Source organism: Bufo gargarizans, chromosome 4, assembly GCF_014858855.1.
Source record: "Bufo gargarizans isolate SCDJY-AF-19 chromosome 4, ASM1485885v1, whole genome shotgun sequence".
NCBI lineage: Eukaryota > Metazoa > Chordata > Amphibia > Anura > Bufonidae > Bufo > Bufo gargarizans.
This window is the reverse complement of record NC_058083.1, coordinates 66,935,983-66,950,234: the sequence shown is the minus strand read 5'-3', so window position 1 is coordinate 66,950,234 and position 14,252 is coordinate 66,935,983. Positions and strand designations below refer to the sequence as shown.

General features: G+C 47.5%; 1 protein-coding gene across 1 annotated transcript in view; it reads right to left on the bottom strand.

Moving 5' to 3' along the window:
- The window catches only part of LOC122935219 (rho-associated protein kinase 2-like), a 101,083-nt gene extending 88,033 nt beyond the window's left edge, over positions 1-13,050 (bottom strand). Inside the window, exon 1 of the mRNA XM_044290984.1 lies at positions 11,346-13,050. Coding sequence (XP_044146919.1) covers positions 11,346-11,444 — 99 coding nt within the window. The 5' untranslated portion in view covers positions 11,445-13,050. The remainder of the gene's footprint in view (positions 1-11,345) is intronic.
- Positions 13,051-14,252: the final 1,202 nt, after the last annotated feature.

Sequence of the window (14,252 nt, the reverse complement as noted above, 5' to 3'; positions counted from 1 at the left end):
CTTTTGCAGCCCCATTGACGTGAAAGCGGACCAAAACGGGCGTGTATGAGGCCTAAGGGTTCTGTGATAAGGGGGGGGGGTTAGTGTGTCCTCAAAAAAGGTGCCCGATTCACAGACTATCACTGACACCCCCCATTAAACTCCCTAGTGACAGCCAGTGCTGGCTCGTCCTCAGCAACGCTGGGGTCCCAGAGATCAGGACCCCATTAATAGTACTTATTTAACCTGACTGCAAAACAAATGGGGTCATGAAACAATACACTGAACGTCAGTATCTCACTTCATCATATCACATTCAAGGGGGGTGCAGGAAGCTGAGATATGAAGGGTTGTTTGGTAGGGTGGGGTGATGCTGCAACATGGAGGGTACACACCACTGCTGATTCTCTCTTGAAGGCCACCCCAAACAGCTCTCAGACCTAAGATTCAAGTTCTCAGGTTTTCAGCAGAAGTTGGGTAATTAAAACAAAAATGGGCAATATTGAAAAAACATAGAAAAATTCAGTGAGAGGAGCAAACAAGGGGCTTGAAGTGCCAACAGAGCTCTGCTAGCACCGACATGACACCGGAGCGTTAGACTGTAAAAAATGCAAGGGCTTCAACAAATTCTTCTTCAGGCCGGTGCAGCTAATTATAACCCTTACTTTCTGGCCAGCGGTCAAAGTTTTCCTGGTGATCTTGTGTGAGAGCTGCTGGGAGTGGAGCCCGGGCGGTGCAGACTTTGCCCTGCCAGGCCCGGCGGACCCACCCATCGGAAAGACGACTGATCTATGATCCCGGGCTCATGGCATCCTCCAAAAAGTGACCGAGATCAGTAGACGGGAACGTGGCAATCCACACAGACCCGTCCACAGGACTCCCAGATCGTCGATTGCATTATTATTTTTTTCTTAAATCTGATTTAAAAGGACAATCAAACCCCTGCATGACGGGCGTCACCACGAAAATGTATGAAGAAGGTGTGACACAGCCCTCCCGTACAAATATTCTGCTGCATGTGGATTTTAACCCTTTGACAACATTTTGAAAGTTTTTTGTTTCAATACTTAATTTCAATACCAGGTCCATGAAATTAAGAAAATAAATAAATAAAAAAAAGGATACAGTCCAATTTAAAAAAAAAAAGAACACCCTTTTAAAAGGGTTGTCTGAGATTTTGATATTGGATATGGTCATCAATATCAGATTGGCGAGGGTCCGACTCCCCATCAATCAGTTTGAGGAAGGCATCTAGACGCAGCTCAGTGCCATTCAAATGAATGGGGCTGAGCTGCAATACCAAGCACAGCCACTATCCAATGAACGGCGCTGTGCTTTGTAAGCTGTGAGGAGGCTGCAGCGCTCACTGCAGCCTTGCAGCCCCATCAAACAGCTGATTGACAGGGTGCAGAGTATGGACCCCCGTTAATAGGAGGATAGGTCATCAGTATCAAAACCCCTTTAAAAGTGGTGCTGCAGGGCCTAGGTGAAATATGACGCTGGCGCGCGCTGGCACAAGGTCTGTGATGCCTTTATGTATGTTGATCTATGGGACAGCCAAACACTGCTAGGCTATGTTAAAGTGGTTGTCCCAGAATGACCACTTATCACCTGTCCTCAGGATTGGTGCTAACCATCCAATAGGTAGGGGTTGGACAGCGGTGGATAGGCGATATATTGTCAATCTAGGACAGCGATGTCGAACTTTTTAGAGGCCAAGTGCCCAAACTGCAACCCAAAACCCACTTATTTAATCGTAAAGTGCCAACATGGCAATTTAACCTGAATACTATAGTACAATATAGTATATATTCCATGTACTTTATCATTTAGCTATTAAAGCCTGCCTACATTCAGTGCCCTGCCTGTGCCGTTCATAGTGCGCCCTGCGCTGATGAATGGCAGGAAAAGTCTAAGGCATATTGGTACACCACAGACTTTTTTCACAGTGCGGGTGCCCACAGAGAGGGCTCTGAGTGCCACCTCTGCCACCCGTGCCATAGGTTCGCCATCACTGGTCTAGGACAACTCTTTTAAGGATAAGTCATCAGTGTTAAAAGGGGTTTTCCAGTAGTTTAACGCTGATGGCCTATTCTCAGGACAGGCCATCAATATGGGACTGTCCCGCAGTAGCGCCAGTACCACAGCGCCCTCCATTCCTGTAGTGGCTGGAGCTGGTTACTGCAGTGCTGCTCCCATTCACCCTCTAGGTACAGTATGGGTCCACAGGACGCTAAACAGTCAGGTCCATAAATATTGGGACATCAACACAATTCTAACTTTTTCGGCTCTATACACCACCACAATGGATTTGAAATGAAGCGAACAAGATGCGATTTAACTGCAGACTGTCCGCTTTAATTTGAGGGTATTTACATCCAAATCAGGTGAACGGTGTAGGAATTACAACAGTTTGCATATGTGCCTCCCACTTGTTATGGAACCAAAAGTAATGGGACATAATAATAATCATCAGAAATCAAACTTTCACTTGGTTGAAAATCCTTTGCAGTCAATTACAGCCTGAAGTCTGGAACGCATAGACATCACCAGACGCTGGGTTTCATCCCTGGTGATGCTCTGCCAGGTCTCTACTGCAACTGTCCTCAGTTCCTGCTTGTTCTTGGGGCATTTTCCCTTCAGTTTTGTCTTCAGCAAGTGAAATGCATGCTCAATCGGATTCTGGTCAGGTGATTGACTTGGCCATTGCATAACATTCCACTTCTTTCCCTTAAAAAACTCTTTGGTTGCTTTTGCAGTATGCTTTGGGTCATTGTCCATCTGCACTGTGAGGACCTTTTTATGTGTTTGTAGTGAGATAAATATCTGTACCTGTACACACACTATGCTGCCACCCTGCCTGTTTTTTTAAAAAAAATAGCGCTTTGTTATGGGCCCCCACAAGTTTCACGCTCAGTATGCTAATACTGAACATCGGAGCAATGAGGAGAAAAAAAACCTCCCGAAGGAGACGCCCACAGATAAAAACTGCGTCTCCTCCTCATTGCTCCGATGCTCAGTATTCGCATACTGAGCGCAAAATTTGCGTGGGGCTATAACAGGGCGCAGGAGCGCTATTTTAAAAAACTAGGCAGGATGGCAGCATCAGCAGGGGGTACCCGGCAGGTACAGATATTTACCTATCTCACTTACTACAAACCCATGAAAGGTCCTCTTTAAGCCCAGAAACACCCACATCTAGGCGGGGCTTATATAAGTCACATGCATTTTCAGGCCGAATCGGGAGAGGGGCGGGATTATTACAAACTAGTCATAGAGAAGAGTAAAGTCCACTAAAACTGTGAAAAAGCCCCACTGTGAGAGTCTCCTCATCGATTACCGCTACATATTCCGCCACTCTTGTTAAAGTCTATGACGTTTGTGGGTCCATGCGGGACCGATACGCTGCAGATTTGCCACCAGTGTGAATTTGGGTGCAGAAAATCCAAAGCATTTTATGAGGGCCAGGAGAGATGACTGCGCAGGAATCTGACCCCGTCAATCAAGGAGACGAAGCAGACGGTGCAAGGGTGCACTGAGTGACTTGGTCCCTCCCTCAGTGCACTTAACCGCTAATTTGCATATGGATTTTAAAAAAATGCCTTATTCTGGGGAAAAAGTAAAGGGTCACCAAGTGAAAGCTCACATTTTATTTAGCTGAGGTATTCCTACAAGAGATTTAGCAAAACTGGTGTAAAGTAAAACTGGCTTAGTTGCCCATAGCAACCAATCAGCTTCCACCTTTCATTTTCCAAAGGAGCTCTGGAAAATGAAAGGTGGAATCTGATTGGTTGCTATGGGCAACTAAGCCAGTTTTAGTTTACACCAGTTTTAATAAATCTACCTCAGTTTCAAGCGAATTTCCTGGTGACAGACTGCCATTAAGGAGTTAAACACATTATTTGCTTCATGACTTGTCATGGTTTTGATAATTGAAAAATTGAAAACTCTAAATAAAGAATTTACAAAAAAAAAAAAAAAACACATTGTACAATGCTAAAAAATTATATATTATAAACCTTATGGAAATGAGTAAGGGCCTGTCACCGTGCGCGCTCCGTGACAAGTGAGGTCATGGCTTCCATGTCCACGATGTAGAAACCCGCTCTGTTGTGTGTTTGTTTGTTGCTGCACGCCAAGTAGAAAGCTCCGTGAGGCCTGTCCGCATGCCAGCAGCTAACGCGGAACAAAACAGGCCGCCCCTAACTGGACGTCATTCACACTCATTTTACGTGCCCGCACCAACGGCGCTGATAACAGCGGGCGGCTGCCATGGAAACACCATACGGGCCCCAACTAATGCGATTAGGAAACTGTTAATTTAAAGGAGAAGTCGGCTAATCGCGCCTAACACCATTAACAATTAAATTGCCATAATCCAGTCAAGATTAAACACACAGGCGGAGGGGTCGCTCAGATCCGCTACAAGTGGCATTTCTGATAAACGGCACAATGGTTTTATGACTATCGATTATAATAATTTTATACGCACCCGGCACGCGCCTCACAGTGAATTATCGTTACGAATGTAGGTCATGATTAGGAGTAATATGCGGACCCCAGCGCACGGACAACCTAAAATGATGGAGGCTCAAAGGCAGACCCCAGACGTCTGAGGGGGAAAGGAGGGGAAATGGGTCACAGAGTTTGGCTATACCCCTACATTCGTGGCTATGTCACCTTACAGATAAGCGGCACCAACGGGGGTCTAATGGTGACTAAAATTTTAATTTTTCGCACCGATTTTCTCCTCTGCAGCTCCCCAGTAACAGTATATCCGTGTCTTTATCACGAGGCCTAATTCCTAGAGACTTTCAGGAATGGCAATGTGATCCAGTGCGAGATCTCGGGCTCCCGGGGACATTTCTGGCCGAGGTGTGGCCTTTTCCTGCCGCTCAGGAGAGACAATCGCTCCTCAGTCAATCCCACGATCCTCGCACACACGTTACACTATGTTTATCTTCCCCCCACCACCCCGAATGCCTTCGCTGTGAGATCACAGAGCAGATTGCCGAGCACCGACGGCGACATCAAAAGGGTTAAAAACAGGAAAGACACCACATCCCGCTCTAAACGAATCAAGGATTAGGCAATACCCTCTGCAGAAGCCATATGATCATTCACAGCCTGTGCCAAACCTACAGGCGACAGATCCGCTCAGCAGTCCTCCATTCTACCACAGGGAAAATCCCCCTCATGATTGCAGATATTCCTGCGCATCATCCTCATATTGGGAGATTAAACACCATCAACGCTACCCCGGTTATGGACATGCCGCAACTATACTGACACCAAAGTCATATTTATGAAGACTCCTGACAGTAAGGCCACGTTGTGACACTTAAAGGGGTGGTCAAAGAATTGAAAATATCAGAAATAGCCTCAAATAGAAAAGCATCTTATACTCACTCTTCCTCCAGCGCTGCGCTGCTTGCTCACAAAGCACAGCGGGGATGTGCCGGTATACAGCACAGGACTACTGCAGCCAATCTGAGGTCAGCGATTGGCTGCAGTGGTCATGTGCCGTACACCTTCCATAGCTATGAACGTCACCAATATTGTGGCATGCAGGTGTACAGAACACGACCAGCTGCTGAGGACAGCGATTGGCTGCAGTGGTCACGTCGGCACGCTCCCGCTGTGATTTGTATAAACAAGCAGCATCAGAAGGCCTGGACCAGCACAGCAGAGAAGGGGGCAAGTGTAAGATGACTTTCTATGTTAGCAGGACCTGTCCGACATTTTCAATTACCTTGGACAACCCCTTTAAATCTGGCATCCAGTAATACAGAGCCCTGTTCACACACTTCATATGACTCATGGCCTCCGTGTGCCATCGTACAGGCGACACTCGCTGCGTTTTCTATACTTTGCTATGACCATCCGATATCTGGCAGCCACGGACCTACCAGATCCTGGATTAAAAGGAATTTTACTATATTTATTTTATAGAAAATATAGTAAAGATTTAGTATATATGGGCAGACGCGGGGGACTCTGGAAAACCAAATTTCCTACAGCTGCCAACTATCCCCAATGGTAAAATAGGAGCGTGCTCAATGGCATCAGGTGCCAGGAAGAACAGTCAGAGGGTTTTTGATTTCCCACTTGTAATGAGTAATCCGGGTATCAGATGTACATTAGGGAATTGCTATAAATGCGGCCACGGCTACTTTCACACCAGCGTTTTTTACTGGATCCAGCAGGGATCAGCAAAAAACGCTTCTGTTACTGATAACACAACCGGAACCGTTCATAACGGATGCAGATTGTTGTATTATCTTTAACATTGCTATGACGGATCCGTCATGAACTCCATTGAAACGGATCCGTTTTTTATTGCGTCTGAGAAAACGTCTTGCTCCGCCATCCCATGACGGAAAGTAAACCGCAGCATGCTGCCAGTATGAGAACGGAGCATTCCATTCTGTTACATTGTGTCCCCATTGACAATGAACGAGGACAAAACGGAAGCGTTTTTTTTCCCGGTATTGAGACCCTATGACGGATCTCAATACCGGAAAATATTAACGCTAGTGTGAACGGTAGCCTAAACGTTCCCCCAGGTAATCCATCTCACTTCATCATGTCGGATGAAATCCTTCCATCACACTATCCCCTGGATTAATCTTTTCAGCCGCATCCAGAAAAACCACAAGCATTCATATTTAATGCGCCGGCTCCATCCGTCACGGCCGCGTTTCAGCCAAGCTTCATCCTCACTGATTTCTACTGTCTTCTTTACCAGTCACAGGCAATGGATCAGGGCAGCAAAAACTGCATATAACAAGCTCGTATGGCAGCACTATGTGCCCATCAATGGGAGGTGGTCAGGGTGCAACCAGCAGCAGGGCCCTGGGCCTTGTATACCCCATACTATTGCCCTGCACAACAGTAGCCCCCAAAAATAGTCAACAGCAACTGTCCTTCACCATGGACTTCTGCTGAAAATCTAACGACATCTCACGAGCCGCTTCCGTAAAAGCTTTACACGGCAGGAATCGCTGTGCATCCCAGGCCGAAGACGCTCGCGAGGAATGGTCCCTGCAATAATGTCACCTTGGGGTCCAATACCAGCTTAATAATATGGCAGATAAGGGCGCAGTACATCCGACCAAGGCCGTCAAAATTAGATTGGTGGTCAGTGGTCACTGGTCAGCCATTTTAGGGGGGCAGTCACATGACCGTGGATACCGGCTGTGTGCACCCCACCCTTTGTGAGAAATGTCTATCCTTGTCTGCAAAACAGACCAAAATAGGCCGTCACTGTACAATTTACGCCGGCCGGCGCCAGACTTTAGTTTGCCGAAAGTATGATTGGAATATTTCAGACGAAGCTTCGTGTGTACGGCGTGATCAACTCGGTCAATCATTGGTCATTGCTCAAGGACCAGGGAGTCCTTGTCTGGCGGTATACAGCACATCATTGATGCCGCGGGGGCAGCGGCGTCGGATTAGAAGCGGTTTGGAAAAGTATCGTTGCTGTTTGCCACAGAATAAATTGAATATTGACCCTTTAAGGCCTCCTGCACACGAACATTATGCATCCACTCCGTGCAATTTGCGGTCCCCAATGCACGCCAACATCCGTGCGGCGGCCGGGTCGGATCGAGACACATTGAACTTGAATGGGTCCGTGATCCGGCAGCACCGGAAAAAAAAAAAACAAGTTCAATATATACTATGGAGTGCTTTTGTGCGGTTCCGATCCGTGATTGCGGACCCATTCAAGTGAACACAACGTTCGTGTGCAAGAGGCCTAAGGCCCCTTTAACAGTGGTCACCACAAACAAAGCCTAGTTCTTCTCCTGAGAGGAACCCGTTGGGAATTCACAACGGACCCAAAGACGTCGGAGACGTTAGGAGTAGGCGGCTGTGACAAGGAGCGAAGTGTCATCTGCAGGGAGGAGAAGGACGGGCCTGGGAACAGACCAGCGCTGTGAAGTCTGGGGGCAGAAGAAGTTGGCTCGCAGCTCCTCCACAGACACAATCTTGGCAGCGGCGGCAGCTTTTCTGTCAGAAGACTTGTGACACATTACTAAAGGGTTCTGGACGGAGACCCTCGTATTAAACAACACGGACAGAAGATATGGCCTTACATGGGGGAAGAGGCGCAACCAAGTGTCGGACAGTCTGAGGAGACATTCACCATCAATTTGTCACTGTTTGGATTCCTCTCAAATATTTGAAATTGTGAGGAGCTTGCACATAGCGTCCGAGACGTATGCCCAGAAAAACATAGCTGGACCCCAGTCTAAGGCCGGACAGAGATGTGACCATTTCAGTATCACATGGTTTAGGAGTGAGAAAATCTATGGTAACAAGTAATGTTAATGTCCTTTAGACTTCAAGAATCGATGGACTATCCTCAGGACAGATAATCAATATTGGAACGTTGGAGTCCAACTTCCGCCTCCTCATAGCTCACCATGGACAGCGCCACGCATTGTATAGTGGCTATGCTTGGTATTGCAGCCGATGGCCCTTCAACTGAATGGGAGTGGGCTGCAAATAGGCCATATGACCGATAAAAGTGACGTCGCTGATCTAGGAGGGGGCCGCAGCTTCTTCAAACAGCTGACCGACGGGGGTGCCGGGAGTCGGACCCCCACTGGTCAGATACTGGTGGCCCATCCTGAAGATAAGCCATCATCACTGAGCTCCTGGAAACCCCCTGTGCATCTGGTATGGCAGCTCAGCTCCACTGAAGTAAATGGAACCTGTGGATAACTATGGAAGGAAGCAGCCCTTGCTATCTGAACTCTGGACAACCCCTTTAAGTGTGCACCGTTGTGCTCTGCTATATCATGGCATGGGCGTTACTGGGGATAACTAGCTCACAGCCTACAACGTATTTGGCCACCGTTCCGGCTCCCACCCAGCTTTCCAGACTCCTAAATAAAAAGCATACAGTGATTCATCCCTCCACCCGCACACCGCTGCCAGAAATCTCACACAGAAATAAATCCAGGACCTTCATGGTTTATCCTCAGGGTAGGTCATTAATATCAGATCCGTGGAGGTCCGACTCCCCCCAATCAGCTGTTTGAGGGGACTGCATCCTTTTCATTGTTTACCTGGGTCTGACTACTTGGTAGACGCAGTGCAGAGTATTGCTGCCATACCCTGCACCACCGCCACTATATATGCATGCCATGGAACCCACACATGACTTGATTTTAAATCCATGGCATAACCCGGCAGCGTGGATGAGAAGTTGTAAAATCTCATCCACTTTCTCGGTAATATAAACTCAACACCTTCACGCAGGAAACGCGCACTAAAAGGGGTTTGATTCGTACCCTGGAACTCACCGAAATCCTATGGTGATCATGTATATCCGTAAAACAGGTTCAGAACCCTTCCAGGAAGCAGTACATGGAGTCTTTGTACCCCTTATTACAGGGACTATCCCACCAGGGCTCCCCCAGCCTATATGGCTTACTGGGGCATAATGACGTCATAGAGAGGGGTTTCTCCACTCAGGACCCCCACTATGAAGCCAGAATAGCACCGCTAACAATCAGCAGCTCTGGTGGATTCATGAATGAAATACATCACTATACTACATATACCGTGAATTGTACAGTTAGGCCTCACGCACACGACCGTATGTATTCTGCAGTCTGCAAAGTAGGATACCATCCATGCCGTATTTGAAATTTTTGCGGGCCCACTGACTTTAATCGGATCGCATTATGCGGCCAAGCGTAAGACATGCTCTTTTTGCGAAACGGACATACGGCTGTAGTAAAGCACCATATGCCCATTCCACAAAATGAGAGAACATGCCCGCAAAATTCAGACGACAGAATCATTGAATTCAATGGGTCAGAGAAAAAAATTAAAAAATAAAATGCAGACGGCACACATCTGTTATTTTGCAGATACGCGTTTTGCGGACCGCAATACGGACACGGTTGGGTGCATGAGGCCTTAGGCTGGGTACACATGATGTTTTTACCCTACATTTAACATATTTGTTTGGAAAAAATATTTAAAGGCACAGTATACACCACACTTTTCCATCCTGCAATGGCACTCTATGGCGACAGATGCCACCGTATGGCATCTGTCAGAGGCAACCTATATGTTTTTTGTATACGTTAAACGCAAGACAAGAAAAGTGACATGAACACAGCCCAAGCTAAATCTTCTCCGGGCAAAGTGAGCAGTTTGCTGGAGCCCACAAGAACCAGTTCTGTAGAGATCAGCTGATCATCATGGTGGTCCTCACATATCAGTCATGATCATCTCTATGAAGACAAATTTTGGGGTGGCAAACATATACATGCGTGGGATGGAGATACGGCGTATCTCAAGTATATAGAAATGAAGAACAGGACAAAATGTTAAGAAGAAAAAGCTCAGTAAACATCACCTTTCAGGTTGTCTAAGGAGGAACCAAACCACTTCCTAGTTAGTATGAACCATCTGGATCAACCTGGCAGTGCCCTCTCATCAATACAAACACTATAACCACATATTTGTGGTGAGGGCACAAGACTCCGAGGACCACAAGGCTTGTGGTCCATCTCTTCTTGTGACTGACCACGACTACTCCATACCCTCCCTGACACAAAATAAGGATTTTAGGCACAAACCCAAGAGAACGTATCACATTGTCAACCATGAGACGCTGGATGTTTCCCCACTGAGAGTCCTAATGAATTGTCCCTGTAGGACCCTGGATCCAAAGTGACCATACTAAGACCGGTGGGGTCACGTATGGTCGCCTGCAATCTGAGGTGCCAGCTGTTCTCCAGAAGCAGAACGATGAAGACTGGAGAAGATGGAGATCATGGGGAGGACATTAGGAGAAGTAACTGGCAGGTAGCACCTTATAATAGTGACCACACTAAGCACCCTGGTGACTAATGGGTTACTGATAAGCGGAGGCTCTGCCGCTTATTCTCTGCTCTATATACAGAGCCTTCTCTTATCAGGAAGGAAGCTGCCCAGAAACTGGAGAAGACTTCTGAGCCAAACTTCTCCAGTTCAAAGCTACAACAGTCTCACAAGCATCAGCCCACTAAGGGCGGCCATCAATACTACCGTGACTTAGGGGGCAGAGCGCCCCGTGGAGGTCACCACGAGAAATGCCAAGTACCTCACAGAGTTCAATCATTACAGAAGTTTCCCTTTAAGTGCCATGGTCCAAGCAGCCCTGGGCATCCCATCTCTCCAATGGTGAGGTTGGCACAGCCCGTGAAGCTCCATAGACAATGATGTCACATCATGGACCAAGCATGGTACTAGATGGCATAAGTCGTGGCACAGTCCAGGTGACTAAGATGAGACTTGCCCTACCGTGCCCTACCTGCCACAACCACCTTGGCACGTCACCCCAATCTCGCCCGACTTACCAGCAGACTTTCTATATTGATGGGCGAGCGCGGATTCCTCAGCACGGTGTCCAGCTTCTCCTGCCGGACGGCCATCCCCTTCTCCGGGGGAGACGACATCTTCGCCTGAGGGTCGGCTGAATCCTATAGGTTTTTATCCGTAATAAGGAGGGTGCCACCCGGTTTATCAGAAGCCCCCTTCACCCTCCAGTAGGAGAAGGCAACATGGGGGCTGCCCCCTAGAGGCTGAACAGAAGATCTGCACTCTGATACTTTGCTCTCTTCTTGGAGAACTGGTATCCGACCACAGGGGCACACTACATGGAGGGGGGCAGAGTGCTCCTTTATACAGTGGCCTCCCTTTAGCTAAGGCCCTCCACCCTCTAGAGGTGCAGGCATGGGGCACTGCCCCCAGTCAGGGGTGCATCATCACAGGGGGAAGGTGGGCTCCTTGCTCCAGGAAACTTTGCCCCCTCTCCCGGGCTCCGGCTCCCCCGGCGGCGGATCCCTGCAAGCTGGGAATGTGTTCAGATATTGCGCGAAAAAAGAATCGCAAACTCCTTGCAGCTTCTTCTGCCGTGTCCTCTCCCTGAGATAGAGGCGCCTCTTCTGCCCCCTCCTCTTCCTCCAGGGGCTGGATCTCCCCCGCCCGGCCGCCTTTTTTTTTTTTCTTTTCCTCTCCCTGTTCTTTGCGCTGCGCTTTGCGGCTGTCGCTCCGTGTGCACACGGCTCCCGCGGCCGGCCGCTAGTTGCCCTCTGCCGGGGTAGTCGCTGCCTCCCGGGCGTCCATACGTGCGGTGCTCGGTGACAGAGCCGGCCTCCTCCCCGAGCACAGGCCCTCCTCTTCCTGCACACACTCACACACCCATGCCGCCCGGGAGACGGGCTGCCCTAAAGTTTACCCTGCCCGGGTGAGAGCCCAGCCCCCCGGGAATGTAGGACCCAGCCGCTGCCATGTCTGTCCACAAGGGGCCCTGTAGTCCGGCATCTGATATTCCGGCTGGAAGAAGCAGATATAGTCCAATAATCCAGAATGTTTGAGAATCTGGCTGGAAGAAGCAGATATCATCTTCATGTTTGATAATCCGGCATCTGATAATCCGGCTGGAAGAAGCAGATATCATATTCCGTTTCAAATCCAATAATCCAGAATGTTTGATAATCCGGCTGGAAGAAGCACAGGAGATCATATTCATGTTTGATAAACCGGCATCTGATAATCCGGCTAGAAGAAGCAGATGATATCATATTCTTGTTTCATGTCCAGTAATCCAGAATGTTCGATAATCCAGCTGGAAGAAGCAGAGGATATCATATTCCTGTTTTGTGTCCGATAATCTTGCATTTGATAATCCGTCTGGAAGAAGCAGATGATATCATATCCCTGTTTCATGTCCAGTAATCCAGAATGTTTGATAATCCGGCTGGAAGAAGCACAGGATATCATATTCATGTTTGATAATCCGGCATCTGATAATCCGGCTGGAAGAAGCAGATGATATCATATTCCTGTTTCATGTCCAGTAATCCAGAATGTACGATAATCCGGCATCTGAAATCCGGCTGAAAGAGTCCAGATGATATCATATTCCGGTTGCATGTCCGATAATCCGTCGCCTACACCAGATTAAATGGAGTTTAACCCCTTCATCAAACAGTGACTTTCCATTTTTTACTCCCAATTTATTTATTTCTTTTTTTTCTCTCTCTCTCTGTTTACAAAACAGGGCTTGTTTTTTGGCGGGATAAGGGCTCATGCACACAAACGTATTATCTTTAGTTTTTTTGTTTTTGCGAACCGTATTCGGTATCAATCATTTTAATGGGTCCGCAAAAAAAATTAAAATGGAATTTACTCCATGTGCATTCCGTTTCCGTATGTCCGTTCCGCAAAAGGATAGAACATGTCCTATTATTGTCCAACTGTTCTATTAGCGGCCAGCTGTTCCGTTCCGCAAAATACTAAATGCACACAGGCATCATCCGTATTTTTTGCGGACTGAAAAATACATATGGTCGTGTGCATGAGCCATTAGTTGTACTTTCTGGGGGAAAAAATCTCCAAATGGGATGGAATTGGGGGGGGGAAAAAAGGAATTCCGCCACAGTTTTACCGGTTTTGTTTTTACGGCGTTTACTATAAGGGAAAACTGACCCGTTACCTTCATTCTCCAGGTCCGTATGATTACAGTGATACCACATTGATATAGTTTTTATTGTGTTTTAGGACTTCAAAAACGAAAACTTTGGAATTTTTTTTCTTTTCATCGCCATATTCTGAACCACTATACTTTTTTTTACAGAGCTGTGTGTGGGCTCGTTTGTTGCGGGGCAATCTGTAGTTCTCAGTGACTTTGGGGTGTATATGACTTTTTGATCACTTTTTTTTCCAGTTTTGTGTGGAGATGAAGCGGGGGGGGGGGGGGGCTGAAAATCAGCAATTTTATTTTTATTTTTTCATTATACCATACATCGGGATAAATGCATTAATATTTTTGTCTGGAGCCTGTAGAAGTCTACTAGGCCAACCACCAGCAACAAACAGCTTCCCCAATCTCAGTGCTGGGAAGTCGTTCGGGCTTCTGTAGCGCTAACTGGGAAAGCCGCCTCAAACGCCGTGGTCGTAATTCACCACACAAGATCTTCTACTTCAGACAATATGGCCTCTGCTACCGTCTACCTTCTCCCACACTAGTCCTACAAAAACTTTACCTGATGCTTTCCAGTAGCCTTCTTCTCACACAGAGATCAGGGGGTTGAAGTTCTTGTGGCCCATCAATAATAGGCATGTCCATAACATGGATGGTGACCACATTGTGACGGGGGCTGTTGCTAGGCATCAGCTGTATGTCCCTAATTGAACCATATCTGTGTCCTCAGGGCACAGGTACAGATGAATACAATGATGGGGTAAAGAGCCGTCAGCTC